At 61.5% G+C, this 23219-nt stretch overlaps 1 protein-coding gene across 7 annotated transcripts; it reads right to left on the bottom strand.

Annotated features, from left to right (window-relative positions):
* Positions 1–23115, bottom strand: Sh3tc1 (SH3 domain and tetratricopeptide repeats 1). 7 transcript variants are annotated; one of them, XM_063230254.1, is made up of 18 exons: positions 22804–23096; positions 19709–19896; positions 18186–18254; positions 17410–17537; positions 16824–16929; positions 16416–16562; positions 15781–15967; positions 15036–15112; positions 14424–14619; positions 11693–11826; positions 11225–11449; positions 8580–10256; positions 6009–6189; positions 4908–5058; positions 3237–3359; positions 2691–2841; positions 1729–1925; positions 1–349 (listed from the first exon to the last, which is right to left on the bottom strand). In XM_063230254.1, exons 2-18 carry the CDS (start codon positions 19854–19856, stop codon positions 86–88), a joined length of 4161 nt encoding a protein of 1386 aa, XP_063086324.1. In that variant the 5' UTR covers positions 19857–19896; positions 22804–23096; the 3' UTR covers positions 1–85. The 7 variants fall into 7 exon arrangements, 6 of the variants coding, with proteins under 6 accessions (XP_063086324.1, XP_013012992.1, XP_063086325.1 ...); XM_013157538.3 differs by having other exon boundaries at positions 11408–11449; positions 22804–23094; XM_063230255.1 differs by lacking the exon at positions 11693–11826 and having other exon boundaries at positions 11225–11445.
* Between the last annotated feature and the right edge of the window lie 104 nt (positions 23116–23219).

Raw genomic sequence — 23219 nt, 5'->3', positions numbered from 1 at the left:
TCGAGTCACTGGAAGCATTTATTGTGCTTTGCCCTCCTCCTCCCCTTCCCAGCAGCTCAGAAGCGGCGAATGGACCGCATGGCCCTCAGCCCTCAGGGTGGGCACCCGGGGCCAGCCAGGGGGCGCGGGCCCAGAAGCGCCGCGGGGCCAGGTCAGTCCTGCGGCCGTTGAGTTCGAAGGCAAAGGTCCTGGCCTTCTGGTAAAAGAAAAGGGACATCTCTCGGTCCACCAGGAAATGGTGGTAGATAGTGGCCAGCCGCGTGTAGATCTTCAGCTGCGCCCTCTTGTGGCCCAGGTCCACAGCCGCCGCCAGCGCCAGCTGGTAGTAGCCGGCTGCATCAAAGGGGTCCTGGGGAGAGGGGAGGCAGCCTTCAGGGGACAGGCAGGAACATGGGGATCCCAGGATGGCTCTGTTGTCCCCACCCCACTGTGGGGCTCCCGGGCTCTGCTGACCATGACACTCCGAGGGCTCAGGTCTGATCCTGCCCCCAGGAGCCAGGACAGGAGAACACGAAGCATTTGGTCCCACCCTGTGGCGACTGGGGACAGGGAGCAAGCAGAGGAACACATGACTGACCAGGAGGAGTGGCCAGGTTACAGCAGAGGGAGGCAGAGGCGCCCAACTCTGCTGACTGGGCGGGGAGGATTTCCTGGGGAAACATCCCCCTAAACAGACAAAGCCAGCAACATGTACCATGTGTAGTGCATGCATGTGTGTGCATGCATAGGCGTGCACAGGCTCGGGTTCACACCGGCACACATGCACACACACCACCTGCCTCGCTCATCTGGCTGTGATAAGCTATGTGCAGACTGAAGGTGACCATGTTAGACGTCTGTATCCAGAGTCCCCTGTGACCCTTGTCCTGCTCATTCCCATGCAGGGACATGGCTGCCCCTGGCGCGGGAGCAGGAGCAGGCTGAACGTGCCAACGCCTCAGGAAGGAAGTGGGGGGACTTCCTTGCCCTTGTCCCGCCCCGCCTGGCCTGACCTCAGTTCCCAGCAGCATCCTGGCCCTTTCCTTGCTGGGGGGGGGGGGGGCAGGGCGGATGGCAGGGATAACTGGAGAGACCAAGGCCCTGGCCACCTTCTGGGTGTGTGTGGGCTCCACCACAGAGGAGGCCCCCGGACCACTTCTGACCAGCAGGTGTCGCCAGTGCGTGACCACGACCTGCAGACTTGGGACAGGTGAGGGTTGAAGGGTGGCAGGGTCAGGCAGAGCCCACCTGGGCTGGGGCTGGTGCCAGCTGGACAATGGAGGACAGTTCAGGGCCTTATGGGCAGGTGGCACTGCCGGGCTAGGGCCAGGCGAGAAGGGGTCCCGGTCCCTGTTCCTGGAGTGCTGACCAGACAGGCACTCAGTCAAGCTACATGGGCTGCTGCTTCCTCTGAGCCTCAGCTTCCCTGCTGCCCCTCCCAGGGTGACCTGGTGATCAGGAGCCTGGGGACCTCAGGAAGGGGCTGCTGGGGGCAGCTGGAAGCTGGGAGGGCTGCAGTACGGACTGGGTCTGCACTTTGATCTCAGGGGCCAGTGGTGCCCCTCAAAATCGTTTTTCCCACTGTGCCCCATTTCCACTGCTCCCTGACAGACAAGGCAAGCTCTGGCACCACCTCCTCCAGGAAGACCCAACTGCAGTCCTCGCTGTGCCCTGAGTTCTGCAGGGCTAGGCCTGGCCAGCGTGGCAGCTGGGCGGTGTCTCACGGCCGGGATGGGCCCCTGCACCCACCTTCAGCTCATAGAAGATGATGTCGCCCAACGCCAGATACACCTTCACGTAGTACAGCGTCTCCTCCTCGAACTCCAGGGGCGAGCGGCATAGTGCCAGCGCCTTGAGGTAGAAGTGCTCGGCCAGCTCGCCGTGGCCCAGCCGGTGGTGCAGGGTGGCCAGCCGGTGGTAGGCCACACGCTCATTCAGCTGGTCACCTGGGGTGGGCGGACGGAGGGCAGGTGTGGGACAGGACCCGCAGACAGGGTGTGAGCCAGAAGACGTGGCCAGGCTCTTCCTGTCCCCAGGTTTGCTCTCCAATCTACAAAGTGGGGTGATCCTGCCTACACCCCTCTACCTAGGCGTTCGGCAGGGCCTGGCTCTGTGGCTTGTGTGAAGTTACCCACAGGGCATGCCTTCCATCATGGTTCTTAACAAGGACCCCAAAAGGCACATGACAATGGCTCTACCTGGGGGTGTCATGAGCAGAGCCCCCAACCTTGGGTGTCACTTCCTGTTGGAGCCCTGGGTCCTCCCTGCTAGCCTCAGTGGTCCCTGCATCCTGTCCCCTGGGGCCAGCCTGTGGAGGCTGCAGGCAGAGCTGAGGGCCAGGCTTGGGGTCCCTCCCTGGAGGCAGAGAGACATCCCAGAGGGCAGGATTAGGTGGCAGGACTCAGGGGTGCCCCACATTAAGGGACGGAACTTCAGCAGCTGGAGAGCAGCAGTAACTGCTGAGGGCCAGGAAGGGATATCAGGAAGGACATCGAGCAGAGCCCAGCCAGGCACGCTCAGGGTTAGAACCCTAACTAAGAGAGGCTGGGACCTCTGTGGGCACACGTGGTCAGCTGGGACAGAGGCAGGGGAGGCTGAACAGAGGAGTCCTGAGAGACACAGCCCTGTCTTCAGGGATGGGTGGGGGCTGGCTGGTCAGATCTGACCTCAGCTGCCTGGACTGGAGAGGGCAGCCCAGCAGCCTGGCTTACCCAGGGTGATGCTGAGCTCCAGGGCCTCGTGGGCGAACTCCAGGCCCTCCTGGGGTGTCTCCAGCACGGCCAGCAGTGCCACCAGCTTGTTACACAGCCGCAGCTCTGCTGCCTGGTTTCCCAGGGTTATGGCCAGGGGCAGCGCTCGGTCCTGTCCACAGCAAGGAGGAGCTCAGGCCAAGCCCACACGGGGCAAGGTGCCCTCACCCTCCTGTAGGGTCTGTGTGCTGCCTGGGCCCGGAGAAAGGACAGTCCAGAGAGGTACTGACCGCCCGGCTGAAGCTAGGGAGGCCACCCATCCTGGGCTACCGGACAGGGCCCGGCTGCCCGCACAGTGATGGGAACCCAGGGCCAAGCTACTCCCAAGCTCCGGGAACAGAGGAAGGGGACACTCAGTCCCCCACAGATGAGCTGTGCCTTCGGTGCACCCTCACGGCTCTCTGAGCCTCAGTTTCCTCATCTGCCTGGCGCAGACCCACTGCTCACCCTGGGAGGCCCTGGGTCATCTGGGGTCTCTGCCCCGAGGGCACCCACGGCGCTGCTCACCCGGTAGAAGGACACCGCTTTCTCTCGCTCCCAGGCCCCGTTGAAGAAGATGTCTCCGGCCGCCTCAAACAGCTCCAGCCCCAGGCTAGGGTCCCCAGTGTACAGGGCTGCATTCTGTGCCACCTGCATAGCAGGGGGAGCTCTCTGGGGACTGGGACACTCAGATCCCCAGCCTTCTGCTGAACCCCAAGCCCTCGGTCACAGGACGAGGCCCCTGGCCTCCACCACACCCAGAAGGGGTGCTCCACCACCTCTTGCCCTTCAATTCCACCTCCTGAGCCCTCAGGGAACCTGACTGGCCACTGCCACCATCTGTTTAACCAGCTCAGCTCCACAGGTGGGTGGATGCAGTGTCTTGCCTCCCACGCTGCCGGGCATATAATAAGTTCCAGCAAGTGCTCACAGAATGGGCATCTGGCCAGAGCCAGCTGTGCGCAGCTTCTGGGCAGTGCCAGGATCCCTGGAGCCTCTAGGCCTTTGCACCTGCTGGTCCTGCCACTGGATACCCCCACCCTGTCCTCCAGCTGGGCTCCAGGCCCCTATCCATACCACATCCCAGGACCCCACATCCCAGGATCCCTGCACAGAGGCCCCATCTCCTCTTAGCCAGATTCGCAGCCCTCGGCTCAGCGGAGAGGTGCAGTATGCTCAGAATCAACCCAGCCCACACCCTGTGTCCCAGCTCATGTGTGTTGGGGAAATAGCTTCTAGGATGAACGCATTTCCAGTGCATGATCTATGTACTGCTAAAGAAAGCCCTCTGGGTGTCTATGAGGGGAGAGATCACTCGTACACTTATTGAGTACTCGCTATGTACCAGCATGGTGCGGGCACTCTAAGGAGTTCACTCCTCCACCTCAGGAGCTCAGGTCATTGTCAGGGATGCTGGGCACTTGGGGTGACTGAAGGATCAGGGGGCAGGAGGGGAGGAAGGCACAGCGCCTGAGCAACACCTGCCCATCCATCCACCCATCCATCAACCCATCCATCCATCCATCCTCAGGTGCTCAGGAGTGAATGGAGGGGTGGGTGGGTGGTTAGATAGATGGATGGGCAGGTGAGTGATAGGTGGATAGCTGCATGGATGGACATATGGGTGCATGGCAGGCAGGTAGGTTGATGGATGGGTGAATGAATGGGCAGATGGACAGACTGGCAAGTGAATAGATGGATGGATGGATGGGTAGGTGGATGGATGGATGGATGGATGGATGGATGGATGGATGGGTAGGTGGATGGGTAGGTGGATGGATGGATGGATGGATGGATGGATGGATGGATGGATGAACAAGTGGGTGGATGAGTGGATGGATGAGTGGGTGGGTGGGTAGGTGGATGGGTGGATGGGTAGGTGGATGGATGGATGGATGGGTAGGTGGATGGATGGATGGATGGGTAGGTGGATGGATGGATGGATGGATGGATGGATGGATGGATGAACGAGTGGGTGGATGGGTAGGTGGATGGGTGGATGGGTAGGTGGATGGATAGGTGGATGGATGAATAGATGGGTAGGTGGATGGGTGGATGGATGGGTAGGTGGATGGGTAGGTGGATGGATAGGTGGATGGATGAATGGATGGGTAGGTGGATGGGTGGATGGATGGGTAGGTGGATGGGTGGATGGATGAGTGGGTAAGTTCACCTGCTCGTCCACACCCGAGTCCGCACCTGGATGTACAGATCCACCAGCTCATTTTGGCGCAGGATGTAGTAGATCTTCCCTGCCTGCAGCCAGGCATGTGCCTCTTTTTCCTTCTTCTGCAGGTCGATGAATATCCCCAGGCTCCGCTTTGTGTAGTCCAAAGCGGATCTGTAAGCCCTGGAAGCAGATAAAGCTGTTACAACTAGAGCTGTGGGACCCTCGCTCTTTCCACTAGTGGAGCACTGACAGACAGGCCTGGTGCCCCAGGACAGAAGGGACTCTCTGCTATGGCTGGCATCCTGCCCTGCCAGGATGCAGAGAGACTAGGATGACCTTGCACTCGAAGCATGGTGCTAGTCTCTGTCTGTCCCCCACTGAGCAGTCTGCACCAAGGCAGGGCTGCCCCTGACCCAAGGACATCTGGATACTCCCTGCTCCCAGCAAGTCCCCATTTGGACAGTGCAGTGTCCACCAGCCTGTGGCTCAGTCAGGATGGTTGGCTGCACTGTGTGACACAACTGGGACCTGATCTGAGCCTCCATCCCAGGGAAGCTAGAGGGACCCGGTCAGCCTTCTGTAGGTGACAAATTGTAAGAACACATGGCCACTGTCATGTCCAGGGGAACAAGGGACCCACCAGCTCCAGCCTCTGGCTGAGGCAGCAGCTGAAAGCTCAGGGCTCACCAAAGCCACCATGCGCAGGGCACGTGGTACATGCCTGTCAGCCCAGCACTTTGGGAGGCTGATGCAGGAGGATGACAAGTTTGAACCCAGCCTGAGAAACGTGGCATCTTAATGGTCTCTAGAGGGAATAGGGCCGGGTGCAGCTCAGCAGGAAGGCCCCAGATTCATTCCCCATTTTGGCAACCAACAAGTAAACACCACCCAGGCAGGAAGGAGGCCGGGGTTCTGTGCTGGCCTCTGAGAGAACCCGCATGTACAGGGTGAGGTGTGGGAACAGACAGGGCCTCTGCATCCTCAGGGAGGCTGAGCCAGGTTCCTGTGGTGAACGGCAGCCAGGATGACCCTGGGCCTGCCAGGCCAGGGCTGGCTGACCCTAAGGACTCCACGGTCCCCAAGGAGAGGGGAAGCTCCCTGCTGCCCACCCGCCATGCCCTGGCCCTTACCTCTCGGTGCCCAGCGACAGGTAGAGCTGGCTGATGGCTTCCAGGAGCTGCCCCTCCAGCACTCTGTCGGCCAGGCGCCGGGCCAGCGTGAGCTGGAACTCGAGGTAGATGACACACTGTGCCTCGTCGGGCACAATGCTGCTGTAGAAGTGGCAGAGCTGCTGGACAGCTTGCAGCTGGCCTGGGACACAGGACGAATGGTCACCTCGAAGCGCCACCGTGGCCAGGCACAAGGCAGAGCCCCCAAGGCCTCTCTACCTCCTCCGCGCCTCGCCTCCATGCCGGTCCTCGAAGATGGGGAAACTGAACCCAGAGGAGGCTGCAAAGCCTGACCCAGGTGTGGCACCCGGGCGAGGTCCAGGGACAGCACTGACCATTATGATGAGCCCCTGCCAGGGGTCCTGACCAACCTCCTGCTGGCCAGGATGGGGGCCAGAAAGTACCGGACTTCCACACTGCAGATGGACACGGACAGTGGGAGCCACGTGTCCTGCTTGGGCTGTGGCCACATGGTAGATGGCGCAGGTGGGCTATGTGCTCCAAGGCCTGGGCTATCTAACTCCAAACCACGGCCTCTCCTAAAGCTAGTGCTGACTGCGGATGGGACTCCTGCCTGAGAAATCACCTGAAGGCCAACCAGGAGACAGGAGGCCTTACCACACCATAAACCAGCTGGACCCAGTAGCCCCTGCAACACCTGCCCGGCACCAGGGGCAAATGGCCCTCTCCAGCCCGGGCCACACAGCAGCCACAGTGTGCATCTCAGCAAACAGAAAAGGGCTGGAACACATGGAATCCATTCTTCAGTTATTCTGAGGCAAAGAAGAAATCAGAAATAGAGTGCCAGTGTGGTGGTGCACACCTGTATCCCAGCACTTGGGAGGCCGAGGCAGGAGGATCACCACAAGTGTGAGGCCAGCCTGGGCTACATAGTGAGTTCAAGGCCAGCCTAAACTATGCAGCAAGAACCTGTGTAAAGCAGAAGAAGTCAAAGAAGAAGAAGAAGAAGAGGAGGAGGCAGAGGAGGAGGAAGAAGCCAGACACAGGGGCACATGCCTGTCACCCAGCAACTGGGTCTTCTTTGACTTCTTAATTTATATTTTGAGATAGTATCTCACAGTTTTCCAGGGGGGTTGAAAGTTCAAGCATAGTCTGACAAACAGTGAGATACTGTCTCAAAATAGAAGTTAACAAGGCTGCGGATGTGGGTCAGCGAGCGTGGCCCTGGGTTCCACTACCACGAAGAAAGGTTCCAGAGCTGGAATCTGAACTCCACCTTAAGAAACTAGAGAAGGAAGAGTTGGTTAATCGCAAAGGGAACAAAAGCAAGAAAATAAGTGACAGTCATAGAAGACACAATGAGAACACAGAGAAGAGAAAAGCAGTGGCTCAAGAGAGCACATGGCAAACCTCCCACCGGACGACGGGAGAAGCAGAGAAGACTGGGATCTCTAACCTCAGGCCGGAAGAGCGGCAGGCTGCGGGGGCGAGCACCGGAGCTGTGTGTAAGGCGGGAGCCACTCCCTGGCCCATGAGTGCACACTGCAACCACGTGACCCCAAACAACTGACTCAAGGCCCCGCGGTCCCCTCTGTGTTCCCAGGTCTGAACTCTGGGGCTCGGAGGAGGAGGTGCCACCTGCCTGTGTGGCCAGCATGTGCCAGAGCCACTGGCTCCTCCTGAAGATGCTGAGGCCCCTCCAGCCAATGCTGCCCATCAGGACCGCATCTGCTGCCTCCCTTCTCCTGTTCCCGTGTCACCTCCTAAAGCTCTGAACCCTCAGTGGCCTGTGCTCGGGAGTGAGAAGTGCCCATGACCCCGGGGCCCTGACCTGTGCGTTCTCTGATCTGCCTTGTGACAGAGCAACAAGCCACCCTGCGGGCTGGACAAGGACCTGGGGCACAGTGAGGACAAGCAGTGGTCCCCGTCCCAGCCTTCCCCCGGGACTCCACTGTCCTCTCAGGCAGGCTTCCCACCTGTCCCCTTGCTGGATCCCAGCCATCTCCTCCACCCGGTTTCTACCCACTGCACAGGCCACGGTGAGTACGCCGCAGCACGTGGGCGCCCCAGTGCTCCGCAGGAAAGTCAAAGCACAGCCCAGGCCCTGCCCAGCACCCTTGACGGAGGCCCTGCCTGCACCTAGGATGCCTCTCTGTGGACTTGAGTATCCTCTAGGCAGAGGGCATGAGAATAGGCAGGCAGTGGGCAGAGGCCCAGAGATACCTGGAGCCCTGGCACCTGGAGACTAACTTGTTTTCCGGCAGCACAGGCCTGAGCCTCCATGAAGAAGCGGGAGACCTGCAGCCCTGCTTGCCAGGGTGCGAGAGTTCTGTGCACCCTAGGACCACCGGCCTTCCCCGCCCCCTTGGGTCTGGCCCGGTGTGGGGACAGCCTGCCCCACAGGCCTTGTGTCCACCGCCCAGACTCTCTGAGGTGAAAAAGCAGCCCTGGCTGTGGGCTCCCGGCCCCAGGGTGTGCTCGGAACAGGGAGAAAAACCAGGGCTCCTTTCCGGGAGGTGTGAGCCCCATGCAGACCCAGGGGAGCTTGGGCAGGGCTGGGGCAGCACTTACTCTCCAGCTGTCCTGTCTCCACGGCAACCAGAAATGCCCACTGGTAATAGCACTTGCCCTGCTGCACCAGGCCCCGGCGGGTGTACAGTTGGCCCGTCCACAGCAGCACCTGCGTGAAGTCCCAGCCACACTCCCCGCTGGGCAGCTGTGAGAAGACCCCGATGGCCTCCAGGAAGTAGTGCTGGGCCAGCCTGCCGGCACCACCCTGCAGACACAGGGCCCCGAAGTTGGCCAGGACCACTGCCTGGTTCTGCCGCTGGCCTAGGAGCCGGGCCACGCGCAGCGCGCGGTAGTAGCCCTTGGCCGCCTGCTGGGTCCTTCCCGTCCGTTTCAGGGCCATGGCTGCCATGTTGGCCATCACCCCGTCCTGGTCCTCACTGGCCACAGCCGCATCCAGGACAGACTCTAGGATGTCCAGGGCCACGAGACTCTGTCCCTGGAGCATGTGCAGCCAGGCAAGGGCCACCAAATGGTCCACGACAGGGCGGGCCCCAACTGTAGCATCAGCTTGGGCCGCCTGCATCATGAAGGCAATGGCCTGGCCGTGCTGTCCATGGTGGCTGTGCAGCTGGGCCAGGCTGGCGTAGAGGGCACCACGCAGCAGCCGCCCAGGGCCTGCAGCTGGAGAGGTCAGTGCCTGTCTGAGGTAGTAGGCCATCTGTGCGGGCAGGCAGGGGGCCCTGCTCTGGGCCTGCAGCTGGGAGGCATTCTGGAGGACTAGGTCCATGCTGCGCAGGGAGCTGGCTAGCGACCCGCTCGTAACCAGCGAGGCTGCCCTGACACAGCTCAGTGCCAGGTGGGGCAGGCACTTCCTGCTGTAGGTGTCTGCCAGGAGCAGGTAGCAATCCACGGGCCACGCCGCGTACAGAGTCCCTGAGTCCTTGTGCAGAACCAGCAGCCGCTCCAGGTAGGGCAGGGTCTCCTCAGGTTGCTTGAGACGGACGTGGTGCTGGGCCAGCAGGAAGCAGGCCCGGGCCTCAGCCTGTGGGCTCTGGGCAACAATGGCCCGGCGCAGTGCGAACCTCAGGAGCTCGGCCTCTGCCTCGGTGCTGCCTGCATGGCTGGGTGTCCCCAGCAGTAGGGCCGCAGCCTTAGGCACTGCCTGCACACACTTCTCCCTGTTCTTCTGCTTCAGGTAGACGCTGGCCAGGTGGACATACGTGGCCACCACCAGGAAGAGGTCCCTGAAGCTCCCCCCCAGAGCTCCCAGGGCTTCCTCAAAGTACACTCGGGCCTGGGAAAGCTTGAGCCTCTGGGCACACAGCTGCCCCAGCAGGAAGCAGAGCCTGGCCAGGGCCATGCTGAGCCCGGCCCTCTTGGCTGCCCCCCGGGCCTGCGCCAGGCGATCAGCCAGATCCTCCTCGTCACCAAAGCCATCGGACAGGCTGCTCAGCCAGGACAGTGGGGCATCGTACAGGCCACGAAAGCTGGCCTCATACCCGGGGGCGTTCAGGAACTGCAGCAGGGAGCTTAGGGCCCCGGGGTTGGCCCAGCCGTCCTTGGCATCCAGGCAGAAGGGCGCCTCCTCAGGGACTGGCGAGCTCCTGCGTGCTGCTGGGGGCTCCCAGAACGCTGGCTCCTCGAGGAGACCCGGGCAGGCCTTGCACTGCTGTAGAACGTCCCTCACTATCTGCAGGGTCTCTCGAGGCTCTGGGGTTGGGCAAGGGGGCAGTGTCTCTGCAGGTCAGAAGAAGGCACAGCTGGTTAGCACAGGCCTGACTGCAGCTGCCCTGCCTGGGTGCCCTGGGAACCCGCAGTCCCCGCCCCAAGCTGTGCTGCAGATGCCACACACTGCATAGGGCACTGGAGGTCACAGAGGACCTGGGGACTTGGACGAGGACAAACCTGGTGCCCTCTCCCCTCCACCCTTGTCCGTCTCACGGGCCTCTCGAAGATCCCTTCCCCATGGAAAGGATGGAAGTAGCCTGACCCCTCTGTCCACATCCAGCGCTGCAGCCAGGGCATGTGGCTCCGTGAGCCCCCCAGGCCTTCCTGTCCACAGCCCATGGGAACTTTGATCAGCACAAGTTCAAAACACCATGCGTAAAGGACAAACCAGCCAGGGCGGGGCTCGGAGGTAGATCGCACGCCTAGCACATGGGAGTCGCTGGGGTCCATGCCCAGCACCAAAAAGACAAACATAATGGGACCAAACGCATTGGAGGAGAGGGACGTAGTGCCTGCCTGCCCAGTGCTGCAGCAGAGACACGGGAAGTTTTGGGACGCTCAGGCCGCCGGGGATGGGGTCAGTGTTCACAGCCAAGCCCTCCCCGCCGGGAAAGAGCAAACAAGCCATGTTTCCTGTTGGAAAAACATGGGCTGTGGAAAAGGTAATTATTTAGAAGGATCAGAACCAAAAAGCCTGCTCTGAGTTCATGCATAAAAGTGCTTTCGAAACAAGCACTCTCCTCACTGGTCTGAAAAGCCTTGCTGTTAGCAGACAGTGATGCATGATTTGCCCCTGCTAGACTAGCTAAGACTTCACATGGTGCCCTCAGGGTGCTTCCAGATGCTGTCCCAGTGTGGACAGCTGGGTGCCACCAGGACCTCTGCAGCACCTAGGCTCTTCTATACCCAGCTGGGGCCACTCCCAGGGAACTGCCACTCCAGCCCCTTAGCCAAGCAGATGGGATGGTGAGAGGTACCTTGAAAGGCCTGGGCCCCTCCAGAGAGAGCTGCTGGAGGGGCTTCCTCTCCAGCTGGGCTCCAAATCCCGGCCAGGGCAGAGGAATGAGGGCACCTGGCGTCCACTGCACCCAACACTGTGGCCTTCGACACAGCCCCCAAGGCCACAGACCGAGGAGCTGTAATCTCAGGCCTGCACCTACCTCGTCCCGGCAGCTGCTCACCCATGGCCTCCTCCAGCCTATCTGAGGAGGAAGAGAAGCATCACCACCTCCCTCCGGGACCTGGGACACAGCCCTGGCCACCAGAGCCCACACGGGCGAGGCTGGCCTGGGACTGGCACCCCCACCACATCGTCCAGGGGCCCCAGCCTGGGAGAGGGAACGTGGTCTGTCCTCATCCCTCTGCTTGCTGGGGTGCAGTCACACTGGCACCAGGACACCCTCCACTGTCCTGGGGTCCCGAGACGGCCCGATGCCTGCACCTACCCAAGCGGTACGCAGTGCTCTCGTCCCTGCCTGACGTCCTGCCCAGCAGCTTCCAGGCATCCTCCTCAGAAAAGCATCCCTCGCTGCTGAAGAAAGACCGCTCCCCCTCGTCCAGGAAAATAGCGCCCTCCAAGCTGGAAACAATGTGGGCTTTACATAAATCCTGCGTTTCCAGTGCGAAATAAGACACAGGAGACCAACCAAGGTGGCATCACTCGCGCTAACGTGCAGCCTCTGAGTGGAACCGGAGCTGGTGGACCTTACCAGAAGTCAGGAAATGCGAGCCAGGTCCCAGGCACCCTAGGACGCTCCCTCCGGGTCAGTCTTTACGGAGGACACCACCCAGGAACCGCGCCTCAGTCTCCTTTCTGTGTCCCCCTGTCCCTATCTTCCAAAGCCTGTGACCCACTCCTGCCTTGCTGTCCTGAGTCAGGAATACAAACCAGTCAGATGTGTAACCAAGGTCATCGTTTTGCCTTTTGACAAAAGTAAACACTTCATGGTAAAACCTGTTTCTACTCCCTCATTCGACAGATCTCGTCATACTTAGAGCAAGATGAAAACAACAGATTCTCTTCCCCACAGGACACTGGTCTGGCCGGGGACAAAAACCCAGGAACAAAGAAGGCCATGAGGTTGTAAGAGAGTGAGCTCCTGTGTAGCCACCAAAGCCCCACCACAAATGCCCTTTCCTCTGTAAAGCCTACTATGACAGTGGCATTGCTCCTCCTACAGCCTCTGCTAGTTTGTCCCATGGGGTACAACACAAAGAAGTCTCGTGGGTAACCCATAAAGTCAGAGAGAAGCAATGGAAAAGGGGAAAGGGAGAAAGTACCTTTTGCCTTCAGGACATTTTCAGCACAAAACAAAACTGCAGTGCAGCTTGGTGATGAACAAAACACCAGAGCAGCTTGGAACATTCTATAAAATAAGGGTCCTGTGCCCATCAAAAACGTCCACATCCAAGGACAAAGGTGGACTGACACCTGCCTCGGAGGGAGGAGGACAGGACACTGTGTGTGTGTGCCGGGAGGTCAAGAAGGTCTCTAACTGTAACGGGGCGCACCGGACCAGCTGGAAAGACGGGGCCCAGGCCTGAGACCCCGTGGCTTCGGCCGTGGCCTGAAAGGAAAGGATCCACTGAGGTCACAGCACAGGAGCGCTGGGTGCTGGCTCTGGGTGAGAGGTGGAGACTTCTAGACTCCTTGCAGCTTCTGAAAGTCTTCCCACAAGGCCACTCATCAAACCCAAGGGGAACCCAGGGTTTGGAGTCGGAACCACATCCAGCAATGTTTGCTGAGTAAGTGCCATCACGGGGGCTTCCGTGGCTGTCACAGGACCAATGGTCCCGTCACTCTTCCAGGCCAGGCAGGAGTGGATGGGAACGCCCTGCACGGGCCCCACATATCTGTGGAGAGCTGGGCCCCTTTGGAGATGGCTGGGCCAAGGCTGAGGCCCCCAAGGTCCCCTGGAGCCAGCCAGGCTAGGAGAGTTGATAAGAAAAGTGTTTGGAGGTGAGGGTGTGCGGCACACATCAGCAGAAGAAGAGAAGGTCTCCGACTGGTGGTCCCTGGAGCCCCGCAACGGGGCGTGGACAGAGCACTGCCCTCTCCTGGGGCCTGACAATGTCCGCCGTGACAGAGGGCCACCGGGGCATGCCTTTGGGAAACATCAGACCCTCAGCTTCCCTGGCCTCTGATGGACAGAGGCAAGGAGCAGACAGACCCAACCAGGGCAGAAGAAGGAACCCAAGTGGGCCCCGAGCTCGGGGCTGAGAGGTGCGGGCTTTTGCATTGCCCAGCCCAGCACAGGGCACCAAAGCTATTTGCTTCGTGGGAGGTGCTGCCCACACACCCCCTGCACCTGGGACCAAGGTCACCTCCTGGAAACGGAGTTCTGTCCCCAGGTGGCCACACCACCACTGACCACCCCAAAGCCCCCACTCTCACCCTGCCATTGCCCAAAGTCCCTCAGCTGGGGCTTGGGGACAAGCAGGTCACGGACGGAGCGGGGGCCCATGCAGAGGACAGAGCTGGCCCTGGCACAGGCCAGGGATGACCTATTATGGGGGACTCAGGGCCTTGGCAACAGGGTGGAGGGTCACACACGTCCCCTCAGCCTGTTACACAGGGCAAGCCTCTGGGTATGGGGTGTGGGGGAGGCTGAGGCCGACAGTTAACTGCAGGTTCAAGCCCAGCCTGGCAACTCAGTCTGTCCCAGAATAAAACATAAAAGGCTGCACCGTGGTGCGAAGCCTCGCGCACAGCTGGACTTGGGCTGAGCTGATGGCCAGCAGTGACCGAAGGTCATCGGGGCCCTGAAGGCTGGGGCAGAGCTCGGACAGGCTTTGTGAAGGGAGGGGTGCAGTGACCCCCAAATTCATGACTACTGGGACCCCAGACAGTGGCTGTTTGAGGTAGCTGGGTCTTTGCAGATGTGGTGGTCACACAGGAGCAGGGTGACCACAGCACCAGAGCGCCAGAGCAGGTGCCTGCCAAGTTGGGAAACAGAGTCGCAGACCCAGAGGAGGAGGCCGCGTGGATGCAGCAGCCAGCAGAAACAGAGGGAAGGAAGGGCCTCGGGGCCTCGGAGCACGCAGGCCACCAACTGCTGGCCCTGAGCACCCCCCCACCCAGTGAGGAAGGGAAGGGTACGTCCAGGCCTGGGTGCTGGCACCAGGTGCCCCCAGGGAGCAGTGGGACTGGCACAAGAAGGAGCTTCAGCCACTCACTCAGACGCGGGGTCCTGCAGGCAGATGACACTTGTGGGCACAAAGCCCACGCGGCCTGAGGCCACATGCCGGCCCACACACCAGGGCAGGCCAGGCACCCGGGCGCTGAGAAGCTCCAGGAGGTCGCCGGCACAGAGTGACAGCTCTTCAGGGCCAGAGCTTCGCCAGTCAGCCACGGCAGAGGCCCGGCCGAGGCCTGCAGGAGGAGATACACGGTTGGGACAGGGTCAGGTGGGCAAACAGGGTCCCCTCTCCCCCTCGGATCCCTGAGGAGGCATGGGTCTCACATACGAGGGTGGCGTGTTTGTTTGTTTGTTTGATCCAGGGTCTGAGTGTGCAGTGCAGGCTGGCCTTGAACTCACTATGGAGCCCAGGCCGGCCTGGGACACACTGTATTTGTTCTGCCTCAGCCTCCCAGTGCTGGGATTACAGGTGTGCACCACCACACCCGGCTTCAGAGGGGTGTTTTTACCATATGCTGCAGGTGGGAAGCAGAGGCCCAGAGACATGGAACAACTCAGCCTGGGCATCAGATTCCAAGCCCTCCCGTCCCCAGACCTAGGCCTGGTACCCCCAGACTCCCCGGGAGGACAGGGCCACAGGGATACTCACCCACCAGCAGGGTGTCGGGATCCTCAGGTCCACCCATGGGGTCATCAGTGGGGTCCCATGGGACCCTCAGAGCCAATCTGGAACAGGGAGAGGCATCTGTGCCCTGGGGCCCCCAGGGGCCTCCGAGTGCACAGGCCACCTACAGGTGCCCCCGTTCTGTGTGCATGGCCTGGTTCCCCCACCTAGGTGCACCCCGGAAGCTGTCTAGTACCCAGGATTAGAAGGGGTCTGGCCCAGGGCTCCTGAGGCCTGGGCCCTACCCTAGCTCTGCCCTCTCCCCGACCTTGTGCCAGCATAAATTGTTCCTCTCCCTGGGCCACGAGATACAAAGCCGACCGGGTGACCAGTAGCCCCTTGGGCTCCAACTAACATTCAGGAATCCTATGGCCTAAGGGGACAGCTGGGGGCCAAGGCCTCTGGGCGGGTCCCCCGGAGAGACCCTGGGTGGCCACTTCTCCCTTCTCCCTTTGCCTTTGGTTCCTGGGAGCTCCCAGCCAGGTCAGCCCCATGTCTGGCAAGTGACAGGTGCTCATGTGGCCCCGGGCTTTACCTGTGCTCAGTTTTCTTGTGGGCAGTTTGGAGTGGCACACTACCCTCTCTCCTCTGCATGCCAAACCCAGGGCAGCTCTGCCAGGTCCATGCCAGGGGCAGCCTAGACCCAGAGACCTCCTACCCCTCAGGGCCTGGGGGTCCTGGGGCTCCTCCATCCCAGGGCTGTGGGGGTGTCGGCGAGGGTGGTACCTACTGATGGAACGGGACCAAGGGTTCCTCCGCTGCTGCGCTGGGGCTGGGGCCCGAGGAGCCTGCTGCTGAGGTTGCCTCTCCCAGGGCACCCCCTGAAGCCCATCTGGGGAGTGAAGGCCCCTTCTTTGCACCCTGGGCACCAGACATCACTCTCACATGGTGATCAGGACACCGGACAAAGAAGGGCCCTTTGAAGGGACAGAGGTGTCAGCCAGGGGCCGCCCCAGGGACAGCTGAGGCTGTACCACCCCAGGGGTTCCCCAACTTCCCCAGCTCTGGGAAGCAGCTGCCTGGTCCCTCATTTTCCAGAAGAGTCCAGAGGAGAGCCTGGAGTCCCAGGTCGCCTCAGCTATCCTGTGGGCCTCAGTTTCCCCAGCTGTGCTATGCAGGGCCAGGCTTTGGCCCACAGAGCTCTTCCTGCTCGGACTGCCACTGAAAAGTCTGGCCCCAGCTGGGTGTCCCACACCCAGCCCTCTGTCCTGCAGACTGAGTGGGAGCTCAAGAGGCCAATCACACGACAGCTCCTGCTCTACTCCCTCGGGGAAGCCAAGTCCCCTGGCTGCCAGGACACGGCCTGGGAATCTAACGCATGTGCCCCTCGCCAAGGTCACGGCTGCTGCAGAGCACAACATTCACCTTCTTGGACCAGGAGACTCTCCTGCATCAGCCTCAGGGAGTCCTCAGCCACCTGCACTCGGATGGCCGCTGCCTCCTCCTCGCCAGGTGCCAGCAGCCAGAAGGTGGCGTCCACCAGCAGCGCCTCCAGGCAGTGGTGCGTGAAGCCTGCAAGGCAGCACTGGTCACACGCAGGCTCCCCCGAGGACAAACACCTGTGAGCCCTGCGCTCGTGGTCACCTAGTCTGACCGTCACCGTGCCCTGCCTGACCAGGGCCAGGTTACCCGGCCTCTGTGCCCCAGTGCGTTCCCACATCAGGTCAGGTCACAGGCTGTCCTGAAGCACAGACCTGCAGCCCGGGCCCAGGTGATGCCCTATGTCCTCCTGGGGGCCCCCGCTGGGGGTCTTGGGGAGTGACCCCGCTTTACCAAGAGTGTGGTAGGTGGAGAACTTCCAAATTTCCTCAAAGGTCTTAAATGTCACCAGGATCCGGTCCTGGTCGCTGTGGATGGACAGCAGCCTGGCCGAGAGCTCCTGGGGAGAGAGAGGTAGCACTGGAGGCTCCTGGGCCCAGGGTCGGAGCTCGGACAAGTGGCACTGGCTGCACGGCAAGCGCGTGGTAGGTCTCTCACAGCCCGAGCCTGCCACTCACTTGCTCCCAAGCTGCCCATGGCTCCCCAGGGCCTGAGGACCAGGCCCGAGTGCCTTCCTGGGCCTCCTGGCTCTGGCCCCTCACCCCTCTGTCTCCAGCCACTGTGCTGCCTTAACCCGCACAGAGCAGCACTGGCTGGCCCATGAGACCTGCTCGGGCTGAGCTGGAGTCTTCCTGGGCCTCAGTTTCTCCATCTGCACTATTCAGAGCCCCACACCCACTGGAGTTCAGCTCTGTCCCCAGGTCCCCCTCCTCCCCCATGGCAGCTGTCTCCCCTGCCATCCTACAGCCCCCCCCCCCCACTTACTGGCCTCCTGCACCCTTGGCACCCTTCCTCCACCAGGTCCCAGTGCCAGGTTTACCCCGAGCACACGAGCCACCTCCCGGCCGTCATTCTCCAGCAGGCGCAGGCGGCCACGCAGGGCCAGCTGCAGGCTGGGGTCTGGATGCCCACTCTTCCTGCGCATGGCCTGTAGCTGCAGGGTCAGGTCTGCAGGGTGAGGAGAGGTCAGGCAGTTGGCTTGGCCCCAGGCAGTGTGGGACCTGCTGCCCCTCCAGGCTCCGGCCACGCAACTGATGATGAAGCCTGGGCTGGGTCCCAGTGAGCCTCGAGGCAGAGTTTAAACCTCAGCAGGCTCCAGAGTCCCTGGGAGGCTGTGAGGGTCAGGGTCTCCCCAGCCCTGTCCCACTGTGTTGGAGAAGGCCCCTCGGGCCCCTCACCATGACAGCCTCCATAGACAGCCCTCGGCACCCAGGATCCGGTCCTCCTCTCCTCACACCCCACAGTCCTCAGCCAGGACCCTGCACCTGGCTCCGCCCAACTCTGGTCCTGTCACCCCAGAGCTCTGTGTGCTCCATAATCTTCAGTTTGGGCCACAAATGTCCCTTGGGTGTTAGAGGCCGGCCCCCAGCCTGCAGCTCTGATGGAAGCCTTTATGACTTCAGGGGCTAAGCACTTGGGGGGCTGTGGGAGCCCGGGCTCCCCATTTCTCTTCCTTCTGATGACAAGGTGTGGCTCTGCCCCAGCTCCCAGCATGATGCCGCCCAGAGCATTAGGGTGAGAACAGCCCAGGGCTGCAGCCCAAATGAACCCCGCTCGGGCTTTTTTATTGTGACAGGGCACTGCCAGTGGTCTCACCTGTGGGACATGGCACCGTCGGCCCAGGAGAGGGCTCAGCTGGCTCCTCTGTGCCAGGAGGAGCTACATCTGCAACACAGCAATCCCTGGTCACCTGGAGGATGGCATCTCTGCAGGGCCACGACCACTCCCCAGCCCCACCCCGGCCCACCCAGGAGGACACTACAGCTGGACCTACTGGGCTGCAACAAGTGTCCAAACCCCGGCCCCTCTGGATCTCAGGAGGGGTCTTGGGGGTTGACCCAGTGCAGGAAAGCTGATCCCGGAGCCTGAGGGCCAGCTCTGATCCTTCCTCTGCCATGGTCCCTCTGTCCCTCCATCCCCCTCCCCCGTCCGTCCATCTTCTGCTCTCTGCCCGACTCTGCCTTCCTTCCCACACCTTTGCTGGCTGTCCTTGCCCCGCCTGTGGAGCCCCTTGTTACAGGGTCCATGCTGGTCTCCCTCTCAGTCCCCTAAACTTATTCCATCCCCCACGGGGTGACACAGTGACAAGTGCTGGGGCCACAACACGACATCTTTAGGTCTCTTATTCGGCTGACGATTGGGGGGCTGGTGTCACCGGGGTCTCAGGGGTGGAGCAGAGTATCCCAAAGCTTTGCAGCATCGCTGGTGGGTGCCTCTCAGCCCTGCGTGTGGGGTCACATGGGTGCCACCGCCACCTGGAGAAGTGCGGGACCCACTGGCTGCTCAGTTCCCTGGGGGATGGTTCCTGGGGGTCCATGGCTCCAGGCCTGCCCCACCCCACCCCTACAAGCTGCACCCTCTCCCCTGTCTCCCCTGGCCCCCTTCTGGGAAACAAGCCAGATGGCACAGGGACCGGGGGCAGCAGTGTCAGAGCAGAAGGCCATGCTACTCAGATGGTGCTGGGCGTGGGGTAAGGGGTGAACCTGGGGTCCCAGGAGGTCAGGGCCCACAGGGAGACAGGGTGGCCCTGAGAGGACACATCCACGCCCCAAACTGGGGCAATTTGTTCAACAAAATAGTGACCACATGGCCCAGGAAAGATCTCTGAGGCCACAGTAAAGGAGATGAGGAAGGGTCAGGGGACCAGGGGACGAAAGCCAGCCCACTCATGCAGAAGGATGAGACCTTCAATGGCTCCTGGTTCTTGGACAAGCAGGCTTCACTACACCCAGTGCCTAGACAGGGCCAGCCTCCGTGGGCTGGACCCTGGGGACCAGGCAGAGAGGGAGGACACTGTCCACCCCAAAGGAGGAGCCCAGGCAGGGGCCACCTGGGCAAGTCCTGTGTCTTGCTCCTGTCTCTGCTGTGTCCAAGGGCGGAGGTGAAGGGACCCAGGTGGTCACCGAGGCTGCCCTCCCGTTACTCAGGATTAGAGCCCTACGTCCCGGGAGCAGCACCCCTTGTGTGCTCTGTGCCATCTCTGCTGACACCCACGAGCCCCAGAAGAACGCGAGCTGGTCTCTGCACACTGGCCCACATTTCGGATAGGAGACCCAAGGGCTGGGCCAGGCTGCTGCCCGGGAGGGTGGGAGGGCGGGAGCAGGAGTGCTGGGGCTCACCTGCACCAGCCACCTCCTGGGTCTCCCTCAGTGCATCCAGGGCTGCACTCCGCACCAGGTCACTGCCGCCACTTCCCCCTGAGGGCCTCCCAGGCCCCCTGCCCATGGCAGCTGGCTCCGAGGGGGTCAGCTCTGTGCGGCGCTTCATGTCCCACGGTGGCCTCAGAGCCAGGGGCCCCACATCCCTCCTGTGTGAAAAGGAGAGTCCCACTCAGCAGCCCTGCTACTCCAAGGACCAGGCTGTCCTGTTCCCGATAGTCAGCATCAAGGGGAGAGAAGCCACATGGCAACCCCCAAGGGTAGCAAGTGACCCTGCATGAAGGGTGCGCAACCTGCCTCACCCCTCTGCCAACCTCTGCTCCTCGCCTTTGCTGGGCCCCTGCTGCCAGAAACCACAGGGCCTTTGCACAGGCTGCGATAACCACTTGCAGCCTGCCGCCCCTTTGCAGGGTGGCTCCCGTGCACCCTTCCAGAGTCAGCTCGGCCAACTCCTCCCGGTCAGCCAAGCCCCTGGAACAGCTCTGTTAAGCTTTGCACCAGCATGGACATCACAGCCATCTCACTTTCCAGGATGTCCTTGAGCAGGGACTCCTGTGTGGCTGTGCCCCTGCCACACAAGGATCCGGTCCTTATTCCCCAGAGACCCTGTTATTACTGACCACGACCCCGCCCCACCTGAGCTGGCTATGCCATGTCCAGCCTGCCCTGGGTGGCAGAGACAGAGGGAGAAGACCAGGCCTGCTGTATCTGGGATGCAGGCACAGGGTGGACAGCATTGGCTCCTGGCTCCCTGGTGGAGGGAGCGTCACCTGGCCTGGGGGGACCTTGGGGACAGCAGGGAGGCAGCTGTGTGATCCCTGTGGAGGGGCTCCTGGTGAAGGGCTCTGCCCTTGTAGAAGCCCCTGTAGAAGCAGCCGCACTGCCCTTCCCCCAGAGCAGCCCTGGGCAGGAAGGGGGTCCAAGCATGGAGGAAGGAAGATGCCCCAGAGTGGTGGCCCCAGTGCTGGGTACTGCGGGGAGCCCTGGCCATTAGAGGTGGCAGAGTTTCGAGCCAAGACGAGCCGCACGCCACTGTTCTGTCCCCACCCGGTCACGCCTGAGGAGCTCTGTGGCCTCCTTCAGGTTGTAGTTCCTGCACCAGCAACCCTCCCCCAGACCCAAGTCCACTCTGAGCCTGGACTTTGGCCCCCTCCTCTTCCCTCCTGGCCAGCCCCCCTGGCTCCTCCCTCCATGGGTGCCCACCACACACTGCCCACCGCCCACTGCCCGGCTTGTCTGGAAGACCCAAAGCCCATGCCTTGCTGTCCACATGTGTGACGCACGGGAGGGAGGGCTCCTCCAGCAGCTTCATGGCTGGGGTCCGCCAGTGCTGCCTCCCCACCTCGTGCTTCAGGAGCCAGGTTAACATCCTCTCTGCAGGTGGACAGTGCGTACTGGGCAGGGTCCCTGTGTCACCTGGCCTGTGCCCAGTATGACTGCCTGCTCCCCAGCCTCTGCCTGGACAGGACGCGGCTGGTGCTGGAAGGGCTACAGGGACTGGACCCAGAGCAGGTGCTCAGGGACGTCCTGAGGAAGGGGGCCCGGCTCCCGGAGTGCCCCACCTGCTCGGGGAATGAACAGCTGCGGCCATGGCGGGGGGGGTGGGTACTCAGCAGCGGGAAGTGGGCTATATCCCATGGCTGTGTAGGCGGAAAGCCGCCCACCTCCTGGGCCCAGTGCCACATTGGTCACAGACTCAGGAGCCCAGACTCAGCCTCAGGGGGCATCAGGCACCCCTGAGTCAGTTTGCTGAGTTTAGTTGACCCCTGGGCATCCAGCAGAGACTATCTTTCCTCCTGGCTCTTTGGGAGATACAAACCCAGTCAGCCTCAGGCTGAAGGCCTAAGACTGTGGCCTGCTTGAGTTTTGTTCCTGTTTTTGACTTTTTGAGGCTGGGTCTCACTATGGAGCCCAGGCTGGCCTTGAATTCACACAGATCCTCCCGCCTCAGCCTCCTGAGTGCCAGATTTACAAGTGTGTACCTCCAAACTGGGCTAGCCCACCTGAGTTTGCAGCCAGAACACAGAACCTTGGGGTAAATCTCAGTGGAGCTTTGGGTTAAATCTCTATGGGAGGAAACTCAGAACAGGAACTGGGCAAGAATGATATTTTTTGCAGAAGTTGTTAGTTTTGATCATGACAAGGCCATGCCAGACAAGGGTAGCCACCACCCCAGGTCTGCTGTCCTGTGAGGAAAGCCAAGCGACCACACAATGGACTGGGAGGCATGGCCAAACTGAGGAGCCCAGGCCCAAAGCCGGCGGAAGGAGACACCAGGGCCCATTGACTCCCCGGGGGACACTGTCCCTGAGAGCCACCGGCTGGCCTGGTCTGTCACGCAGCTACGGGATCCCACACTGTGATGGTCCCTCCTGCGTGGACCAGGTGACTTCACAGAGGAAGCCTCGAGCCTTGGCCATGTTGGCAGCTCTGTGACCCAGCCACACACCGCTGCCCCACCTCCCAGCACTGCCATAGCCACATGTGTCCCCTCCCCAGTGCAGCTGTGCTGCTGGGCAAGGCGGGGTCCCAGGCCATACCTCAGCCTGCGCCCTGAGCACAGGCACCCCAGTGTTTAGGAGGCTGGCCCCTGCATCTCCACAAATTCACAGGAAGGAGATCAAGGGACTGCAAGCGTGGTGGCGCACACTTGTAATCCCAGCTCCTGGGAGGCTGAGGCAGGAGAATGGCCTTGAGACTCCTGTCTCAAAAACCTAAAAGGAACCAATGGTGGCCTTGGTGTGGCCCAGTCTCAACCACAGTTGCTCTGTGGGCTGCACAGAGACACTGCTGGCACTGGTGCACCTGCAGGTGCAGCCTTTGGTGACCTAGCAGGGGACCCCGAGGTGGCTCAGACCCTGGGGACGTGAGCCGTGGGTCAGCTGACAGCTCCTTACTCTGGTTTTTGCTCCCACAACTCCAACCAGTCTGAAAAGTCTTCCAAATGTGAGGGAGGGTGCTGCGCTCAGACTGGGCTCTGTCCACACAGCCTGCTGGGCGAGTCCATGCCACTCCCACCCAGACCCTGCCCCGAGCCCCGAACCTGCACTCTGTACCTGCACTCCGCCGTCCAGAGACACCCCCAGGCCCGCCAGGCCAGAGGAGGACGCGGCACCACACAGCTACTCCCAGCTCAGTGCGCAGCGCAGACTGGCCCGCAGGGCTGTCTCCAGCTGGCCCGGGCCGGCAGGGGCCGCCTCCAGCAGGGCTGAGTGCTCAGCCGCCCCTGCTTCCTGCCCACTTCCTCTGCGTCTGGGGCCAGGTTGAGCGGCAGCCCAGCTTCAGACTCCTGGCTGGACTGGTTGATCATTAGCTCCCTGCTGGACTGGCGCCAGGCCCGGCCAGCCCGCACTCTGCCAGCCGCAGCGCCTCAGGAGAGGCCGGGGACACCCAGCTCCCACGTGGCACAGGGATTGGGGAAGTCAGTCAGCTGCCAGGCCCTGCCGAGCTCTGTGACACTCTCTGTTCCCTT

Source organism: Cavia porcellus, unplaced genomic scaffold (assembly GCF_034190915.1).
Source record: "Cavia porcellus strain 051 isolate PalLab524CR breed Dunkin Hartley unplaced genomic scaffold, mCavPor4.1 scaffold_18, whole genome shotgun sequence".
NCBI lineage: Eukaryota > Metazoa > Chordata > Mammalia > Rodentia > Caviidae > Cavia > Cavia porcellus.
The sequence above is the reverse complement of the archived record's forward strand: the minus strand, read 5'-3'. Positions and strand labels throughout refer to the sequence as shown.

Bases quoted from the DNA above. Each gene is read 5' to 3' on its own strand.
- Sh3tc1 (XM_063230254.1), bottom strand. From the start codon at position 19,856: ATGAAGCGCCGCACAGAGCTGACCCCCTCGGAGCCAGCTGCCATGGGC. The intron at 11,827-14,423 runs GTGAGTGGCTGA...CATTGTTTCCAG, and splicing joins CTGCAGGACCCCGCGTCTGA to CTTGGAGGGCGCTATTTTCC. The intron at 11,450-11,692 runs GTAGGTGCAGGC...CTTCCTCCTCAG, and splicing joins GAGCACTGCGTACCGCTTGG to ATAGGCTGGAGGAGGCCATG.